Here is a 19,816-nt window from a genome sequence, read left to right on the forward strand (position 1 = left end):
CACATATGAGCATTAACCCAATAATGCTATCGCGTCATACCCTCGAGGCATAGCTTAAGTCTAATTTTGCCGGTCTTTGTCTGATACTTGCTTGGCCTTGAAAACAAAACCTCGAAGTGAAATCAAAGTGCTAGCGCAGCTGATTCGCATTTGGCCTCACCACGTCAACCGTCCACCATTTTTAATCTAAATATACATGTCTCAAGTACGTATGTGTTATATCATAATGCAAGCATGAGTCTTGTGGGGAAGATTGTTTTGTTTGCTCGTAAATTCACTTTTTTGTACTCGGCACAACACTTGTACTAATGTGATTGCAGTGAATGGCAGTTGTGGTAGTGAATTGAATTACATGCATTTAGCTGCAAATATCCTGAACACTTTCGCTACCATAGAAAATGGACTAATTTTTAGTGTATTAAAATAAAAAAATTCGCTGTGGTTTAGTTCTGGTTGAACCTGGAGTAACGCGATAGCTACACCTAGCCGAGTGGAACTTGGTCTCGTAACCAACCACGTGACCAACCACGTGATCAGCCACGGCGCCGCACCGCCAGCAGCTGCTCCGCACCACGTGACAGCGTAGCGGTGCCGCCACGCTAAAGGCTCGAAATGCTACCATAATGTAGCTATCGCTACAAAATTATTGCTTCAGGAAGTACAACTGCACTGTGTACCATAAGCATTGAACTGTAGCTTATTGCTAATACTTACTTAGGCCTCCACGGTGTCTCAGTGGTTATGGCGCTTGGCTGCTGACCCAAAAGACGCAAGTTCAATCCCGGCCACGGAAGTCGAATTTCGATGGAGACTAAATTCTAGAGGCTCATATACTATCACTACATATTAAACAACACCAGGTGGTCAAAATTTCTGTAGCCCTTCACTGCGGCGTCCCTCATAGCCTGAGTCACTTTGGGATGTTAAACCCCCATGAACCATAAACCATTGATAAGATAAGTAAAGTAGCCAAGGAGTTCTACGCATATCTGTACAGTAGCCAATGTAATCAGAACCTTAATGAGAGAGCAATGCGTCATCCCATCAGGAACGAAAGACAAAGTAAAGAAAGCCTTAGGAGCAATGCAAGGGGTAAAAGCAGCTGATGAGGATCAGGTAACAGCAGATCTCTTGAAGGACAGAGGGGAGATTGTGCTAGAAAAACCAGCCACCCTGTATAAGCAATCCCTTATGACCTCAACCGTAGCAGTTGGGGATAAGTGTTAACGGAGAATTCCTAAATAATCTGCGATTCACTGATGACATTGCCTTGCTAAGTCACTCAGGAGGTGAACTGCAAATCATGATCAATGAGTTGGACAGGCAGAGCAGAATGGTGGGTCTAAAAATCAACATGCAGAAGACCAAAGTAATGTTCAACAGTCTCGCAAGGGAACAACAGTTCACAATTGGCAGCGACGTGCTGGAAGTGGTAAAGGAATATATCTACTTAGGTCAGGTAGTGAGCGCTGATCCGGATCATGAGAGGGAAATAACTAGAATAATAAGAATGGGGTAGAGTGCATGTGGCAGGTGTTCTCAGAGGCTAACGAAAAGGGTTCAGCTCAAGTTAAGGACAGTGCAGCAAGCTATGGAAAGAAAAATGATAGGTGTAACGTTAATAGACCGGAAACAGGCAGAGTGCTTGAGGAAACAAACTCGGATTGCATGAGTTTAAGGTTCTTTCATTTGGTTTATGCTCGGCACCAGTGACATTTCAGAGGCTGATGGACACTGTGCCCTCGGAACTCAAGTGGCAAACATGCCTGGTGTATCCTGACGACGGGATCGTGTTTTCGGCCACCTTCGAGGAGCATGTATGCCGTTTGCTGGCTGTCTTTCAGGCCATACGATCTGTGGGCCTCACACTAAAACCCAAGACGTGCCACTGCGGTTACGAGGAGCTGCAATTCTCAGAACACGTCGTTAGCCAAGAAGTTGTCCGTCCTGATCCCGAAAAGCTCTCCGCAGTAGCCAAGTTCCCAACACCTACGGACAAAAAGACGTTGCGGTGCTTCCTGGGGCTTTGCGCCTATTGCCGTCGACTTATTGCTGGCTTCTCACGAATTGCCTGGCCATTAACTTCACTGACATGCGACAACGCTGTCTTTCGCTGGGGTGAGAGCACCAAGGTTTTAATGAGCTCCAGAGAATTCTACAGATGCCACCTGTCCTGACGCACTATGATGACGACGCCCCTACCCTGCTTCATACTGATGCGAGCAATGTGGGTTTAGGTGCTCTATAGGCGCAGCGCCAGGATGATGTGGAAAAAGTGATTGCTTATGCCCACAAGACTCTGTCTAAAGTAGAAGTGAACCACTCGGCAACAGAAAAAGAATGCCTTGCAGTGATATGGGTGGTTATGAAATTCCATCCTTACTTGTACGCTCACCCCTTTCAAGTCGTTAGCGACCATCAGTCTCTCTGCTGGCTGACAAACTTAAAGGACCCTTCAGGGAGACTCGCGCGTTGGAGCCTTCGGTTACAAGAGTTTGACATGACGGTTATTTGCAAATCCGGAAAGAAGCTTGTGGATGCCGACTGCTTTTCACGAGCACCGGTCGAACCTTCCACCATGACTGATGACAACACCGCTTTTTTAGAAGTCATAGAAGACGTAACTCTTTCCCCCAACAGCAGAGGGAGGATCAGGAATTTCTCCCTCTTATTGATTTCTTGGAGAAGCGAACTACAGCTCTGTCTAGGATTTTCGCACGCAGCCTCTTTTCATTTTTTCTTCACAACGACGTAATTTACAAGAAGCACTTCCGTCCTGGGGGAACGGTCATCTACTCGTCATCCCAACCGGTCTCCGCACGGAAGACTTGCAAGCCTGCCACGACGAGCCAACCGCCGTCCACCTAGGCTACACCCGCACGTTGGCTAGAGTACAGCACGTATACTGCTGGCCGAAAGTGTCGGCGACAGTGAAGCTGTATGTACGGGCGTGCGTAGACTGGCAGACTGTCAACATCATAAATCACCCTCTGAAAAACCAGCTGACCTACTCCACCCTCTTCAAGTGCCAAAGACACCTCTCAAGCAAATTGGCCTGGACCTCCTGGGACCATTTCCGACATCTACTGCCGGGAATAAATGGATAATTGTCGCCACCAATTATCTAACTCGCTACGTGGAGACAAAGGCTCTGCCCAGGGGTACCACTGCCGAAGCAGCTCGGTTCTTTTGTTGAGAGCATTGTCCTCAGGCATGGCGCTCCGGCACTCATTATAACTGACCGAGGAGCTGCCTTTACGGCCGAGCTTTTGGAAACCGTTCTCCACCTCAGCGGTACCAGTCATCGTAAAACGACGGCCTATCACCCTCAAACCAATGGATTGACGGAACGCCTCAATAAGACCATCGCAGACATACTCTGTATGTACGTCACCACGGACCGCAAGAATTGGGACGAAATTCTTCTCTACGTCACGTTCGCCTACAATACGGCACGACAAGGCACCACACGCATGTTGCCTTTCAGCCTTCTTCATGGGCGACCAGTGACAACTATGCCGGATGCCATGTTGCTCCCGAATGCCGATGGCGACAATGTCGGTCAGGACGCCGAAGAATTTGCACAGCGAGCAGAGGAAGCTCGCCAACTAGCACAAGTGCGCATCAGAACTCAGCAGGAGTATGATGCATGACGCTACAATCTTCGCCACAGATATGTAATGTATGAACCTGGCGACAAAGTGTGGGTCTGGACGCCTATTCGCCGCCATGGACTCTCTGAAAAATTATTATGGCGATACTTTGGGCCCTATGTTGTGCTGAGACATTTAACCGACATGACGTATGAGGTTATCGACAGGCGGGTTATCGACATCCAAGCGACGCCAGCAACAAGTCGACGTCGTCCATATTGTACATATGAAGCCGCACTACTCGGACCGATCTTGACCTCCTACTTCCTTTTGTTACCATCGAGACGATGCTTCCAAGGATGGGAGCAAATGACGCATGCAAGAAGACACCAAAGATGACGACTGGGTCTACGAGCGCGAGGCTGGAAGAGAAAGAAGCTGAAACGCGCAGGGACTTTTGCTGGTTGACCAGTAAGCCGTTTTTATCTTTAAGCTTTCCTCGGTTTTCTGCCGAGTCTCGACAATATGTATTCTAGTGGTGGAAACATGACCGGCAAGTGTAATCGTGTTTGCGTGCAGGCAAAAGGGATGTTGTACCGAAAAGTGATATAAATCGCACCCGCCAGACCACCCGTCAGCACCAACTTACGTTCAGCAATGTTGCAGGTGGCAGGTCGTCATGGTGTCTTGATTCAGCACGGCACAGAGCGCGCATTGTGCAGTGAGTGAGCTCCTGCCACAAATTTTCCTCTCCGTTCCCTTTTACCTTCAAGATAAATGTAAAACGCCGTGTTATGCAAACAAGCTAGCTGCCTATTATTTACCATCATCGATCGACGGCTGTACCAGCCAGCGTTGGTACCTCCGCCCTTTACGATGCAGAAAAGAGTATCAGAACTATTGTTTCTGTTTGTTGAAATTCATTGGGCAAATAAAGCAGCTTTGATATCACCCCTTTACAGTGGAATCCGATGCGCAACAAAGCATGTGGGTGAATTTTTTTTCTGGTGCGTTGGTCACACTCTATTTCTCGGCAAAGAGCGATAACGCTGCTGGATGCTTCGCTGCGGCAACTGCAACGCAGTGACATCCTGCCACCGCTCACAGTCACAACCGAACCGACATCTGCTTCCGGTGTTTCGCCCAACCAGGTGTGACCGCTGCGGCAGATTATGATGCTTTTTATTATGACGCAAACTCGGAATACGGTCCCTAGTTAAGTCAAGAGGAAGAAACGGGCTTTGTCAGGGCGTGTAATGTGAAGGCAAGATAAGAGATGGTCCTTAAAGGTAACAGAGGGGATTCAACAGAAGGCAAGCGTAGGAGGGGGGGCAGAATGTTAGGTGGGCAGATGAGGTTAAGGAGTTTGCGGGTATGCGGTGGCCGCAGCTGACAAAGGACAGGGTTAATTGGAGAGATATGAAAGAGACCTTTGTCTGCAGTCAGAATGGTCAGGCTGATGATGATGATAATGATGTGTGCACAGCATTAATGGATTGAACCTTTGCCGACTGGCACAACTCTGTGTGCAACTTGTTGTAACCCTGCTTATGCTGAAGAAAGCTTCTAGAGTCTGGGGAGTTTTTTATTCTTAATGTGAATTTCTTGTGACTTGCTGTCTGAATAAATTTTTAGTGACTGAAATTTCTGGTATTACGACAAGCGAAATATCTTGGCCACAAGATGTTGACGGAATGATCCTTCTGTGTTTCTGTGCTGCGTCGTGCCATACAGGCAAGTGTTTTCAGGCTGCTTGCAGTCGCTATTCTCCAAGGACACTATCTTGTGGACCTTTGTGAGGAACCACGACTGCCTCGTAGAGTTTGTGCGTTCTAGCTACTAACAGTGTGTTCCGCGTGTGTGCAGACGTGGTGTTCTCGACGGTGCACAAGGCCAAGGGGCTCGAGTTTGACACGGTGTTCCTGGCCGATGACTTCTGCATGGTCAGCAGCGAGGCACCTCGCACCACTCCAGGTGTGGCTGAGAGCTTTGCATTGAGCTGAAGACAGAACCCCTGCATGTCTCTCCATCCATGCACCCATTATCAGCAGCCGTGTTCATAGTTTGCTGGATGACGACACGATTCGACCATTTTGTGATCCAAGGAATTGCAACAAGATAGAGTGAACATGCTGAACTAGTGGTCAGATGCGCGTTTTTTACGTGAGGTTGAAAAAAACTCGCAAGATGGTTATAGGTCTCTTCGATTTGGCTGCACATTCTGCACCAGTTCAAGGAGTGCAGCACTTTCTCATTCGTTTTGCCAGTGCAGCGCGTGCCAGCGGCACTTCCGTCTTCGTTTTGCAAAAGTGCCAGCCTAGTGCATGGCTGGCTTGCACTCTCTCAAGTGGAAGTGCAGCTGTAGTGCAGCAATATGGCAGTGCCCATATGTAGGTCGGAGAAGCAAAGACTATATGACAGTAGTCTCTAAATGAGACGATGGTGGTTCTTTCTTGAAAGGACGAGGTGAGGAACTGTTCATGTTGTCGTGATTGTAAACCTAAGCGCTCAAGCCAAGCCTTAGAAGCAGCATTTCAGTGCATATTTGTAAATCGTCTGTGTGTGTACATGCAACGACTTTCTTTTCTATGAAACGACTATTTCTTTGGGCTGGTTCATGGCGACACTTCAGTGCGATTTGCTGCTTGAAAATTATTCATGTGGTTCGGCATTTTGGCGCCCACTGATGTTGATCGAAAGGGGCACGTGGTGGTGCAATAGGTTGGAGGAACCCCGGAGGCTTGGCGGCCGGGGCCTTACGGCGCTGACATTGCCGACAGCACTGCACATAGCGTTTAATAACAGTGGCAAGTTTGGGCCAGTAGAACAGCTGGCGTATTCTGGAAAGCGTGCGAGAGTATCCCAAATGGCCAGAGGTTGGTTCGTCGTGGCATGCAGAAAGTATTTCCTCTTGAAGTGTTGTCGACACGACGAGGAGGTACGCTCGCGAACTGGAACCAGGGTTCTTATAGAGCACGCCTCGTTGCAGGGAAAACGACGACAGGTGTCGAGAAAAACATTTAGGTACGGTGGCCGACTGACCTTCCAGATAATCAATGAGGGGTGGTAACACTGGATTGGCGCGCTACTGAGTTGACAAATCAGAAGAATGGATCACCCCAAGGAAACTGATGTCATCGTCCGTGTCGGGTGTAGTGAGTTCGACAGTCACACGAGAGAGGGTGTCGGCGTCTTCATGCTTATGTCCGGACTTATAGACAATGATGATGTCAAACTCCTGCAGGCGAAGGCTCCATCGCACCAGGCGTCCAGACGGATCACGCAGGTTGGCCAACCAACACAAGTAGTGATGATCAGTGACCACTTTGAAAGGCGAAATTTGATAAGGGCGAAATTTCGCAGCGGCCCAAATAATGGCGAGGCATTCTTTTTCTGTCGTGGAATAGTTAACGTCTGCACGTGACAGAGCGCGGCTTGCATAAGCGATGACTCGTTCAAGCCACCCTGGCGCTGCACGAGAACCGCGCCGAGGCCGATGTTGCTGGTGTCGGTGTGTATTTCAGTGTCACCCTTCTCATCAAAATGGCCTAGAACGGGCGGCGTTTGAAGACGCAGGCAGAGCTCGGCGAAAGCCACGTCTTGCTCGCGGGACCAAACAAAACGTGTGGCGTCGCAGGTGAGGCGAGTCAGCGGTTCGGCGGTGCTGACGACATGGCCGAGAAATTTCAGCTCCTGGTAACCGAAATGGCATTTCTGGGGCTTCAGTGTGAGGTTAGCTGAACGAAGGGCTTCGAGGACTGTCCGCAGGCATTTAAGATGTTGACTAAACGAGTCGGCGACAACCACCACGTCGTCGAGATAGACTAAGCAACACTGCCATTTAAGACCGGCAAGGACAGTGTCCATCATCTGCTGAAAGGTGGCAGGCGCAGAACAAAGACCGAAAGGTAGAACCTTAAATTCATAAAGACTGTCTGGAGTGACAAAGGCTGTTTTCTTACGATCCCGTTTATCGACCTCAATTTGCCAGTAGCCAGTATTTAGGTCGATGGACGAAAAATACCGAGTGCGCCGAGGGCGGTCGAGAGAGTCGTCAATACGTGGCAATGGGTAAACGTCCTTCTTCGTGACTGCGTTCAGCTTCCGGTAGTCGACGCAAAAATGCAGTGTCGTCTTTCTTCTTAACGAGGACGACCGGTGAGGACAATGGGCTGTTGGAAGGCTGGATAACGTCATCTTCGAGCATCTCCTTAACTTGGGACTTAATGACTTCGCGCTCTGTAGACGATACACGATAGGGGTGTTGACGAATTGGGTTGACGATGTGGTGCTTGGCTATGGTAGTTTGACGCACTTTCGACGAGGAGGCGAAACACTCTCTGAATTCGAGCAACAGTGCACACAGCTGTTCCCGCTGGCTGGTTGACAGCTCGGAGTTGACATCGAGGCTCTCGAGGGAGAAAGGAGGCTGCACTAGTTCTGAGGAGAAGCACTCGGAAACATCAGAGATGCGTTCGACAAAGGCTATGGAAGTGCCGCGAAAAAGATGCCGATGCTCGTGCGTAAAATTGATAGCAAGTACCTGTGACTCTCCACTATTAAGATGGATCAGACTGCGGGCCACGCACACGCCTTGTGTAAGCAGTAACGAAAGTTTGTTTTTGGCGTTGGCGTCACCGTCCTGAAATGATTCGCAGTCAACCGTAATGATTCGCAGTCAACCCATTACGTGAGAACCTTTTTGAGAATAGTGGCGATCTGGCTGCTTAGAATCGAATAATCAGCACCAGTATCTAATAACGCTCGAACGTGGTGACCATCCAGTATCATAGGTATGTCTAAGGAAAGCCGCTCGCGAGTTGGAGGCTCCGGAGGGGATGATAGGGCACAGGCTTCGTTGTCTGCAGGCTTTGGCACCAGGAATTCGTCGGCGAGGTGTGTGCTTTCTAATGGCGTCAGTGCGTCGGAGGGACCGGAGATCGCAGGCGTCGTAATCGTCGAGGCGCCATCATGTGTCAGCGTCAGTGTGTCGAAGCGAGCAGGTACTGCGGACCTCGAAAACCGTCGAAGCGTCGTTGTGTCGAGGAAGCGTCGCTGTCGGAGTAAACGGTGACCGCGGACTTCGGAACCGTCAAGGCGTCGGCATGTCGTGTCCGCGTCGATGGGGGGTCGCACGCACAACGATGTCCAGCGAGCCCACCCCCTAAGGTCGCTGGCTGCAGTTTTCCCGGCATGGGCTGGGCGAGCGGCCTTGTGCCGCCCGGGAAAAACTCGCGGTAGATGGTGAAGGACGACCCCTGGGGGATGGAGATCGGGCCTGCTGGCGACGAGACTGAAGCCAACGTTGGTCCTCAAGGAAATCCGCGATGACCTGGGGTCGTTCGCCATAGCGGGGTTGAGGAGAATCGGCGGGAAAGCCTTCGAGGCCCAGACGGCGGTAGGGGCAGTGCCGATACAGGTGACCTGGTTCGCCGCAGTGAAAGCATAAGGGGCGTCGGTCGGATGTGCGCCACACGTCGGCTTTGCGCGCGGATGGTCGGGGGGCTTCCACGTACTGCAGCACGGGTGCCGGCGGCCCCGTCACTTCAGCAGGAGTCGGAACGAAGAACGCCGAAGCCGGAGCAGGGCACCGCAGGGCTTCGGCGTAGGTGAGACGACGGTCAGGCCAGACAGGAGGAGGAGGAGATGGACGAGCCTCAACGGCAAAAGGAAGGCTGGAGGGCTTGCTGCACCTCTTCGTGGACAAAGGTCGCTATGGAGCTTGGAGCTGTGGGAGGGGCCCCGTACAGCTGGCGGAGTTCGTCACGCACAATCGAACGTATCAGATCGCGTAGCGGGGAGGCGTCGGTGCCGTGGAATGGTAACTCGCCGGACACAAGTCGATCGTACGCGGACGCTTTTTGCTGAAGAACCCTTTCAATCGTGGAGGACTCAGTGAGAAACTCGGAGACAGTCTTCGGAGGGCTGCGGACAAGGCCAGCATGAAGTTGCTCCTTGACACCACGCATGAGATGGCGTACCTTCTTGCCCTCGGGCATTGCAGGGTCCACGTGCCTGAAGAGGCGCGTCATGTCCTCTACATACGCTGCAACGTTTTCATTTGGAAGCAGAACGCGAGATTGCAAAGCACGTTCTGCCCGTTCACGACGATCCGAGCTGCCGTATGTTTCAAGGAGACGACGTCGGAACTCACTCCAAGAGAGCAATTGATCTTCACGGTTCTCAAACCAGGTCCGAGCGCCGTCGTCTAGACTGAAGTAGACGTTTCTGAGGTGGGCAGCATCGTCCCACTGGTTGAATACGGCAACTCGCTCGTAGTGCTGCAACCAGTCTTCCACGTCCTCAAAGATATCACCGTGGAAGGACTTCGGGATGCGGGGGTTCTGGAGCGTGAAGTAGGGTGTGGGCGCCCCAGGCATTGGAGTGGTCGCGCCAGGCATTGAGGCAGCGCCAAGTTGCTCCGAGGACATGCCCAATGGTTCATGCTCTGGTGGTAAGCCTCGAATCCGGCGGCGAGTACGGTGGACGGGTGTCTCGACGGGTATAGGACTGGAGCGCCGGCTAACCGTTGGAGTACGGAACATGAGATCGATCCCACCTCCACCAGACTTGTCACGGTGTTGGCCACAAGACAGGGACCCGGCAAGAGAGGACTCGGCAGGACGTCCTTCGGTGGGAGAAACGGCGAACTTCAACTTCCTTCAATCCGCGCGCCAGCAGCGTCAACGTCTTTTTTTTGCTTTAGTGCCACCTGGCAATATCTTCAACCACATCTCGAAGTAAGACAGCATGAATTAGAGAACCTTTTACAACAGTTACCGGAGCCATACTTGATAGTTGGCGATTTTGATGCACACTCTTGTTTCTGGGGCAGTGAGTAAACCGATAGCAGAGGTCAGGTTAATGAGGATTTTATACTATCCAACAATATTTGTTTATTGAACACAGGTAAACCTACTTATTGCTCCCCTAGTTCAAGAAAAATGAGTGTTTTAGATTTTTGTTTTAGCTCTCCATTAGCTTTTAGCGATTTTAAATGGAATGTCTTAGACAACCCATACGGAAGCGATCATCTCCCTGTTGAAATCTGCCTGTCATCCCCACCATCAGTCACCCAGACAAAACCACGGTGTTGGAAGCTCAGTTTAGCAGACTGGCAGCTTTTTAGAACAGCAGCCACGTTAGAAAATATTACGTTAGAAAATCTTATTGTTAATGAAATAAATGAAAAGTTCACAAATTGCATTCTTGCTGCCGCACACTTGGCTATCCCCCAATCTTCAGGAATAGTACAACGCAACCATAAAATGTGGTGGACACGAGATTGCAAAGAAGAAAAAAAACAACAAAATAAAACTTGGGGTATATTTCGCCGATACCCCACACAGGAGAACCTTATAAACTTTAAAAAAAGCAAGGGCAAAAGCACGATACATACGTCGAAACGCCGAAAAATCATCCTGGCAGCATTTCATTTCCTCGATAAACAGCCAAGTCTCTTCGAAAAATATGTGAGAGGCAGTACACAAAAAAGATGGTCGCTACTCTCCATTCACAGTTCCTCTTCTGACAGCCCCTGCTGTGCAGACAAATATAAAAGAACAAGCAGACATATTAGGTGAACATTTTTCCACTGTATCTAGTTCCTCTAACTATACAGAATCATTTTTAACATATATTATAACACAGCCGAAAAAGAAAAACTGCCGATAAAGGGCAGTGCTCACGAAGCATATAATAGCCCATTTACACTACAAGAAATTAACAGTGTATTTTCATCCGGTAACAGACTGCACCAGGACCAGATGAAGTCCATTACGAAATGCTTGCCCACCTGTCCGAACACGATGTAGACTCGGTTCTGAAATTTTTGAACAAAATATGGTTATCAGGAGAGATACCAGAGGCAAGGAAAAAAGCCATTATTGTACCGTTGTTGAAGCCGGGAAAAGTACCTACCTTCCCTGGCAATTACAGGCCTATAGCTTTAACAAGTGTTCTTGCCAAATCCTTTGAAAGCGTCCTTAACATTAGATTAATGTTTATATTACAATCCCGTGATATTCTTGACATCCATCAGTGTGGGTTTAAAAAGGCGTGCTCTCAGACCAACCATCTAGTCCGCCTAGAGAACATAGTCCGAGAAGCATTTATACACAAGCAACACTGCCTTGTGGTCTTTTTCAATTTAAAAAAAGCCTATGACACCACATGGAGGTTTGGCATACTGCGGGACCTTGGAGACCTCGGAATCTGTGGTAGAATGCTAAAATGCTTGAGTGACTTTTTGACCAACCGTTCATTTCAAGTACGCCTGGGTGCCACTCTTTCTAAGAATTTCATTCAAGAGGACGGCGTGCCTCAGTGGTGCATTTTAAGCACCACGCTTTTTATAGTAAAAATGAATTCCCTAGCAAAAATAATTTCAAAGTCTATCATGTATTCTGTCTACGTCGACGATCTCCAGATTGCTTGCACATCCTCTAGCGTTACATTGTGTGAGAGGCAAATACAGATGACAGTAAATAAACTAACAACATGGGCAGACAAAAGCGGTTTCAAGTCTTCTACGCAAAAGTCAGTAGCTGTTCTTTTTTCGCTTAGAAGAGGACTGCACACTGATCCCTCTCTGTATTTAAATGAAGTCGCACTACCAATTAAAGATGAGCACAAATTTCTAGGAATAACTTATGACAAAAAGCTCACATTCCTACCACACATAAACATACATAAAAAGAAAGCTTCTAAATCTCTGAATAAACTAAAAGTACTTTCACAAAAACATAGGGGTTCCGATAGGACTTGTCTTTTACAGATTCATCGCTCTGTAGTACGTTCTACATTAGTTTATGGATCATTGAGGCAATCGTACCTTAAGTGGCTAGACCCAGTACACAATTTAGGCTTGCGTCTTTCCACTGGTGCATACAGGACGTCACCGATAAACAGTCTTTATGTGGAGACCAACGAACCATCACTTATAGAGAGAAGAACCATGCTCACATGCTCGAACGTTTTGAAAATCTGTTCACTACCTAAACATATCTGTCACCAAATAGTCACAAAGTGCCCATCTAGAACACTATTTAACAACAAACCATTAGCTATAATGCCACTTTTTCTGCGTTTTGAAGATATGTGCAAAAACCTCGGCGTAATGGATGCATTACCTGGCGTTGCTCGAAGACGTGGTCCACTGCCTCCATGGTTCAATTTTCCTGCAATCCGTGACCTCACTCTTGCACATTTCCGTAAAAAGCAAACCCCACAGCAACATATAATACAAGAATTCCGTGCCCTTGAAGAAAAATACAGTAGTTTTACAGAATTTTATACTGATGGATCAAAAACAGATAGTTGCGTAGGAAGCGCAGTGGTGTGAGGGAATTCAGAGCAAATAGTAAGACTACCACAGTGTTCCTCCATCTTCACTGCGGAGTGCTACGCAGTATGTATGGCCATAGTAAAAATACTAAGTGAGAACCTCAAAAATGCTATTATTTACACAGACCCCTTAAGTGTACTTAGAGCTCTCCATTCTAAATATGCAAGCTCCCCTCTGCTTGATGACATCATATACAACATAGTAACTGCCACAGCTCAAGGACAAAATATAAAACTGTGCTGGGTCCCTAGTCACGTGGGAATAAAAGGCAATGAGAGAGCAGATGTGTGTGCTGCTAAAGCTCGTGGTAAGGAAATAAAGAAAAATGTATTTTACTGAATTTTATAATAAATTCATTCCTTTTCACCCCGCACTGCTTTTAGAAGATGATGCAGTTGTTGATATATCATGTGTTTTTAGCTTTCCTAACAAAACGGGATTTCTCAAGAGACTAAATTTTTTACCCACTGGTTTGTTTGAATTTTAGTACACCTCAGCCACTTTCTCATGCCTGAGAAGAAAGCTGAGGCTTTTATTTTGATTGGTTGGGAGCCTCGATATCCTTCCGCAGCCAAGGAAAGCTGCTGAGGTTACCTGGCCCTCTTTAAAGCTTTTATTTGTAGCCATTTATAAAATTTGTGTATGTGTTCACTGGGTAATATTGTAAGGGAAGACTTCAAGGGAGACGTTTATTCCAGCCCGCTGGCAAAGACGTGCTCCCAGCGAACAGCACCAAGCGTTGACGATGGGAATGTACAGTGCATGAAAAGAGGATGAAGTCACAGCCAGAGAGGCGACGACGACGAAAGCTCATAAAGTGCTCACACTAACTACCCGCGCGGTCAGAAGCGGCCAGCCTGGCCGCGATTAGTCTGATGCAAAGCGCGAAATGAAAGGCTTCAGGCGGGAAACGTGAACAATTTCAGTCCCGCGGTAACGGCGGTCCGGGGGAGGATCAACAGGGATGACGCGGTAGTTCACTGGTGAAGTTTGGTTGAGCACCAAGTAGGGACCAATGAAACGAGGCAGAAACTTGTCACAAAGACCAGGCGTCCGCAGAGGGGTAGAAAGCAAGACTTCGTCTCCAGGGTTGAACAACACAATGCGGTGCGTCATGTCGTAGTGACTCTTGCGATCCTCCTGGCAGGCGTGAGTGTTCAGGCGAGCAAGGTGGCGGCATCGGGCCACGCGGGAGAGAAATTGTTCGGGGAGAGACGCTGAGAAGCTCGCAGGCGCCGAGAAGAAAGAGGCGTCGAGAAGGGTAGTGGGAGAACGGCCGTACAAGAGGAAAAACGGGGAGTAACCAGTGGTTCGTTGCAACGCGGAATTGTAGGCAAAAGTGACGAAAGGAAGGACTGCGTCCCAATTCTGGTGGTCAGGTTCGACGTACATAGCAATCATATCTGAGAGGGTGCGATGGAACCGCTCTGTAAGACCATTGGTCTGGGGATGGTAGCTGGACGTCATCTTGTGAGGTGTAGAAGAAGCTTGCAGAACTTCGGCAACAACGGTCGAAAGGAACGTCCGGCCGCGGTCACTGAGAAGCACCTGAGGGGTGCCATGGCGGAGCACAATGGATTGGAGAAAGAAGGAGGCAACTTCGGGCGCCGAGCCATCAGGAAAGGCTGCGGTCTCGGCGCAGCGTGTGAGATGGTCGATGGCAGTGACTATCCATCGATTACCTTGTGTAGTGCAAGGAAGCGGGCCATACAAGTTGATGCCAACGACGGCGAACGGCGTGGCGGGGCATGGTACAGGCTGCAGATGTCCAGCGGCAGGTGAAGTCGCCCGTTTTCGGCGCTGGCAGAGCGGGCAAGATGCGACGTATTTAGCGACGCTGGAGGAAAGGCCAGGCCAGAAGAAACGGCTCTTGACACGGTCATACGACCGGCTGTCGCGTCATCATGGAGGGCCTCCAAAATACGAGAGCGAAGTGTACGTGGCACCACGGGAACCCAGCGGGTGCCATCAGGGCAATAAACGTAGCGGCAGGGCACATCATCTTCGAGTTTGAACTGGTGAAGCTGCTGACGCAACCGAGCGGTAGGAGGGTAGGCAGCTCTCGTGAGATGGTCAATTAAGGAACAGCAATACGCATCGTTGCGTTGGTTCGATGCAAGGTTGTTTAAATCGTCAGATGCGATGCAGGGGAGTGCGGCGAGGTGCTGAAGAGCTGGCGACGATGAGGAGGCGCTGTGAGATGTGGAAGGTGGAGTTGAAGACAGAAACGAAGAGTCCAGAAGAGGGCAACGAGAATGAGCATCGGCGTCTTCGTGTGTTCGACCGGACTTGTAGGTGACGTCAAAACGGTATTCTTGGAGACGAAGAACCCAGCGGCCAAGGCGGCTAGTCAAGTTTTTCAGGCTAGACAACCAGCATAAAGCCTGATGGTCTGTGACGACCGTGAAGTGGCGACCGTAAAGGTAGGCAGAGCGGGCAAGATGCGACGTATTTAGCGACGCTGGAGGAAAGGCCAGGCCAGAAGAAACGGCTCTTGACGCGGTCATACGACCGGCTGTCGCGTCATCATGGAGGGCCTCCAAAATATGAGAGCGAAGTGTACGTGGCACCACGGGAACCCAGCGGGTGCCATCAGGGCAATAAACGTAGCGGCAGAGCACATCATCTTCGAGTTTGAACTGGTGAAGCTGCTGACGCAACCGAGCGGTAGGAGGGTAGGCAGCTCCCGTGAGATGGTCAATTAGGGAACGGCAATACTCATCGTTGCGTTGGTTCGATGCAAGGTTGTTTAAATCGTCAGATGCGACGCAGGGGAGTGCGGCGAGGTGCTGAAGAGCTGGCGACGATGAGGAGGCGCTGTGAGATGTGGAAGGTGGAGTTGAAGACAGACACGAAGAGTCCAGAAGAGGGCAACGAGAAAGAGCATCGGCGTCTCGGTGTGTTCGACCGGACTTGTAGGTGACGTCAAAACGGTATTCTTGGAGACGAAGAACCCAGCGGCCAAGGCGGCTAGTCAAGTTTTTCAGGTTAGACAACCAGCATAAAGCGTGATGGTCTGTGACGACCGTGAAGTGGCGACCGTAAAGGTAGGGGCGAAATTTATGCACTGCCCAAACGATGGCAAGACATTCCTGCTCAGTGATAGTGTAGATACGTTCGGCAGGTGTCAGAGTGCGGCTGGCGAACGCAATAACTCTTTTGCAAGAAGTAGTATCACCCTGCAGAAGAACAGCACCAAGGCCATGGCCGCTAGCGTCAGTGTGTAGAATGGTTGGAGCAGCATCGTCGCAATGGCCAAGGACAGGGTCGGAGGTGAGAGCTTGCTTTAAGGCTTGAAAAGCACTTTCGCATTGCTCAGTCCAAACGAAAGCACTGTGAGCAGTGAGCAACTGATGCAATGGCGCGGCAATGGTCGCAGATTTCGTATAAAGTGCCGAAAATAAGAGGACAGACCAAGGAAACTACGCAGCTCTTTAGTGTACTGGGGACGGGCAAAGTTCAGGACAGCGGCAAGCTTGTCAGGGTCTGGTCGAATGCCGTCCCGGCTGACGAGGTGGCCTGAAATTGTGATTTTCTTCCTGGCGAAATGGCACTTGAGGAGCAAGTACATCCTCAATATAGGAAGTGTACGACTCGGCAGGGCGCTGGATGCGGTCAGCAAGCTTCTTCTTAGCGACTTCAGATCGAACAGCCGGAGAGCCAAAAATCTGTCACAACTGCTGCTTGAAACTTGTCCAGTCGGGAATATCCGTCTCATGATTTAAGAACCATGTCCGTGCAACGTCAGTTAAATAAAAGGACACATTCAGGAGTTTAAGGGAATCGTCCCAGCGGTTGAACGAACTCACGCAGTTGTAGTGGTCAAGCCAGTCATCCACGTCGTCGCCGCGGAGGCCGGCAGACATCTGGGGGTCGCGTTGACGGCTGCTCACGGTCCAAGTTGCGGGGGCAGGAGAGGGCGAGCGGGAGGAACCCGGGCCGTCGGCGTTCTCCTCTTGAGGCATGACGGCAAGAGTACACAAGTGACGACCGGAACGCAGCTCCAGCGAGAAGCGGGGAAAGAGGATACGAGGGATCCAAGGAGCACCTCCACCACATGTAAGGGAAGACTTCAAGGGAGATGTTTATTCCAGCGCTGGCAAAGACGTGCTCCCAGCGAACAGCACCAAGCGATGACGATGGGAATGTACAGTGCATGAAAAGAGGATGAAGTCGCAGCCAGAGAGGCGACGACGACGAAAGCGCATAAAGTGCTCACAATATTAATGTTTGAGGGCCACCGGGGAAGAGCGTATTGGTTTAGTGCACTTGGGGTCTGCTGTGAGAATGGAAGCGGGCCCAATCCGGGGCTAGGCCAAGCCTCACGTTTAGTCTGGCAGGCTTGGCCCGGGCTCAGTAAAGGGATAATGTAGCGTTCCTCGGCTGAGCAGGGGCTTGAAGCCACGGGCCTGGCCCAGGCTCGGGCTTTGAGTTTTTGGATCATGCTGGGCTCTGACTTCAGAATGTGGACCCTGCAGTGCTCTAGTGCGTGGCATCTTGGTATGCTAGCAAGGTCTACGCTGCGGACGGCGCAAAACTAAGAAACGCTGGCGCTTAAAAAAAAAAAGGAAATTCTTAATGACAAAAGTGGGTTCATTACAAGAGTACATACAGTACTAACACTGTTGCAGCATCAGGTACATTAGAAACAAAAAATTTCTTAGAAGTCTGTCTTAACTTTGGCTTCTGTTGAGTTATCTCAACACCAACAAGAATAGCACAAAGGAGCACTAACATGTCAGCCATCCTGAAAGTGTTAACTCAGTTACGTTTCTTCTTAGAATAAGCAGTCACAAAGTAGTTCACGCCGATATAGCCTTAACTCTGCTTTTAAATAAAATTTTGAAGAGGACAATTCATTTGTATGATAAGGGTGACTATGCAAAGATAACCATGAACTTGTTGAAACGTGCTGATGGTGGAGGGAAGCCGAAAGGAAGTGTCATGTGTCACTGAGCTTTAGACTGCTGACAAGCCAGGCAGGTATGGGTCCAGATGTGCACGTTTTTGTTGATACCAGGCCAGATGTAACATTGCATGAGGAGATGGACAGACCGTGGAGAGCGTCGAAAACAAGGCAATGAAACGCTGAGGGGCCAAAGGGTGTGGTGTCGCAAAGCAAATGCTGGGGATGGGTCATGAAGGGAGAACCGCTGAGCCGAGGACCTTGAGAAGGTCCTTGATTTTCACATCTTTGTGCTGTGCTGTGGCGAGGGTGGCTGACTAGGTGACAGAGGCAAGGGAAGCATGACGTGGCAATGCATCAGCTGGGGCGTTGCAAAGGTCGTGCATATTCTGATGCCTGTCATGAATTCTGCCACATATGAAGGGTGACGAATTTCATGTGGCGAAAATTTACTGCTCCCTTACTTGATGGCAAAAGTGAGTGGTTTGTTGTCGGTAACAACGTGGAACTGCCCACCTTCAAGGAAGTGCTTGAAATGTCATACAGACATATGCATTGTTAGGAGCTCGTAACTGAAAGTACGATAGCAGCCTTCAGCAGTGGAGAACTTCCTGGAGAAAAAGGAGAGTGGACTCCAGGCACCATCCACGAGCTGGTGAAATGCGACTCCAACGGTGGTGACAGAAGCATCGATCATGAGGTGCATCAGGGCAAGGATGGGCCATGAGAGCAACACTGAATAGTTTTGCAGCTTTGAAAAAATCTAGAGCGGCTGAAGAGTATGCAAGTTGTGCAGAGTTTGGTTTCCTGTCTTGAGGCATGTTCGTCAATGGTTTGAGCAGTGCTGCACAGTGAGGTTTAAAGGAGGTGTAAAAAGTGATAAGGCCAAGAAGTTTGCAGAGTTTTCATATTGAAGATGGCCATGGAAAATCTTCAGTGGCCTTGACTTGCCAGTCGGTAATTCGAAGAAAGAAAGAAAAGGTCAGCCAAAAGAATTTCTTCATGTTTGCATAATTTTGCACACGTAGTTTGTTACGCTGGGAGCTGATAGATGATAACTGCCTGCATGACCACGCACGAGTCATCCCGCGTGCCGGACTCCACCTGGAATCGCGAACATGCGGTGCCACAGTGCTGCTAACTTGTCTTGTGTGCTCAGCACTCACACCAGAAAGGACAAAACGTTATGCACAGAAAACTAGAATGGGGTGCAGCTACACTAAAAATTACAAGACACTTTGCCAACTAAAGTGCTGAGAGGCGAATGGCAACCATTGTGTGACGATTTTCACTATGCCGTGATGGCTTCCGGTGGATGTGATGCCACACCGTTGCCATGGCTATATCGATACCCAAATTATACATCTTTCGGGGATCTCAAATATTAATTACGTTAAAGAATTTGATTGTAATAAGAGATATATCATTATATTTGTCATCATTAAAAGTGGTTTGCTTTGTATGCTATGGACTCTGTGCTGTGAGCGTTCTCCTTTTGCCGTGTCTCGAGATGGTGTTCATTATGACGCTTGGGTGGTGCGCATTAGAATTCTAGTAGCTTTCTAATCAAAACACTGGTTGTTAGTTCAGCACAAACCTGTCACCTTCTTTGCCTCGTCTCCTGCACTGTTATCATCTTGATACGAGATTTGTACTACTGGGAGTTTGTTTTGTGCAATATTTTCTTTACATGCAGGGATCAGGTTTTTGACTATGTTTTAAAAGAGAGGCCTTATTTAGATGCGGTTGTAATTTTTTTTATTGTTTTGACAAAAGAAACATCTGCCATACTGCAAAGCAGTGGCGGAAGCTTTTGCCACTCTTAAACAGCAGGGGCAAAATTAAACGTTTCACTAGGCTCTGAAAGAAACAGTTTCGTGGATGTGGCAGTGTGCACTTTGTAAGCAAAAATTCTTTATTCAGAGAAAACCTGCAGTGCCTATATGGCATTATTGCAGGCGATACCAGGCT

General features: G+C 49.2%; 1 protein-coding gene across 7 annotated transcripts in view; it reads left to right on the plus strand.

Moving 5' to 3' along the window:
- LOC144096738 (F-box DNA helicase 1-like) overlaps positions 1–19,816 on the plus strand; it is a 289,125-nt gene that overhangs the window by 239,718 nt on the left and 29,591 nt on the right. For all 7 annotated transcript variants that reach the window (XR_013306837.1, XM_077629588.1, XM_077629586.1 and 4 more), the window contains one exon: positions 5,460–5,567. Coding sequence is in view for 6 of the 7 variants with exons in the window: in XM_077629588.1 (XP_077485714.1) it covers positions 5,460–5,567 (108 nt within the window). In the remaining variant the exon portion in view is untranslated. The remainder of the gene's footprint in view (positions 1–5,459; positions 5,568–19,816) is intronic.

The sequence above is a fragment of the Amblyomma americanum genome, chromosome 7 (assembly GCF_052857255.1).
Source record: "Amblyomma americanum isolate KBUSLIRL-KWMA chromosome 7, ASM5285725v1, whole genome shotgun sequence".
Classification (NCBI taxonomy): Eukaryota; Metazoa; Arthropoda; class Arachnida; order Ixodida; family Ixodidae; genus Amblyomma; species Amblyomma americanum.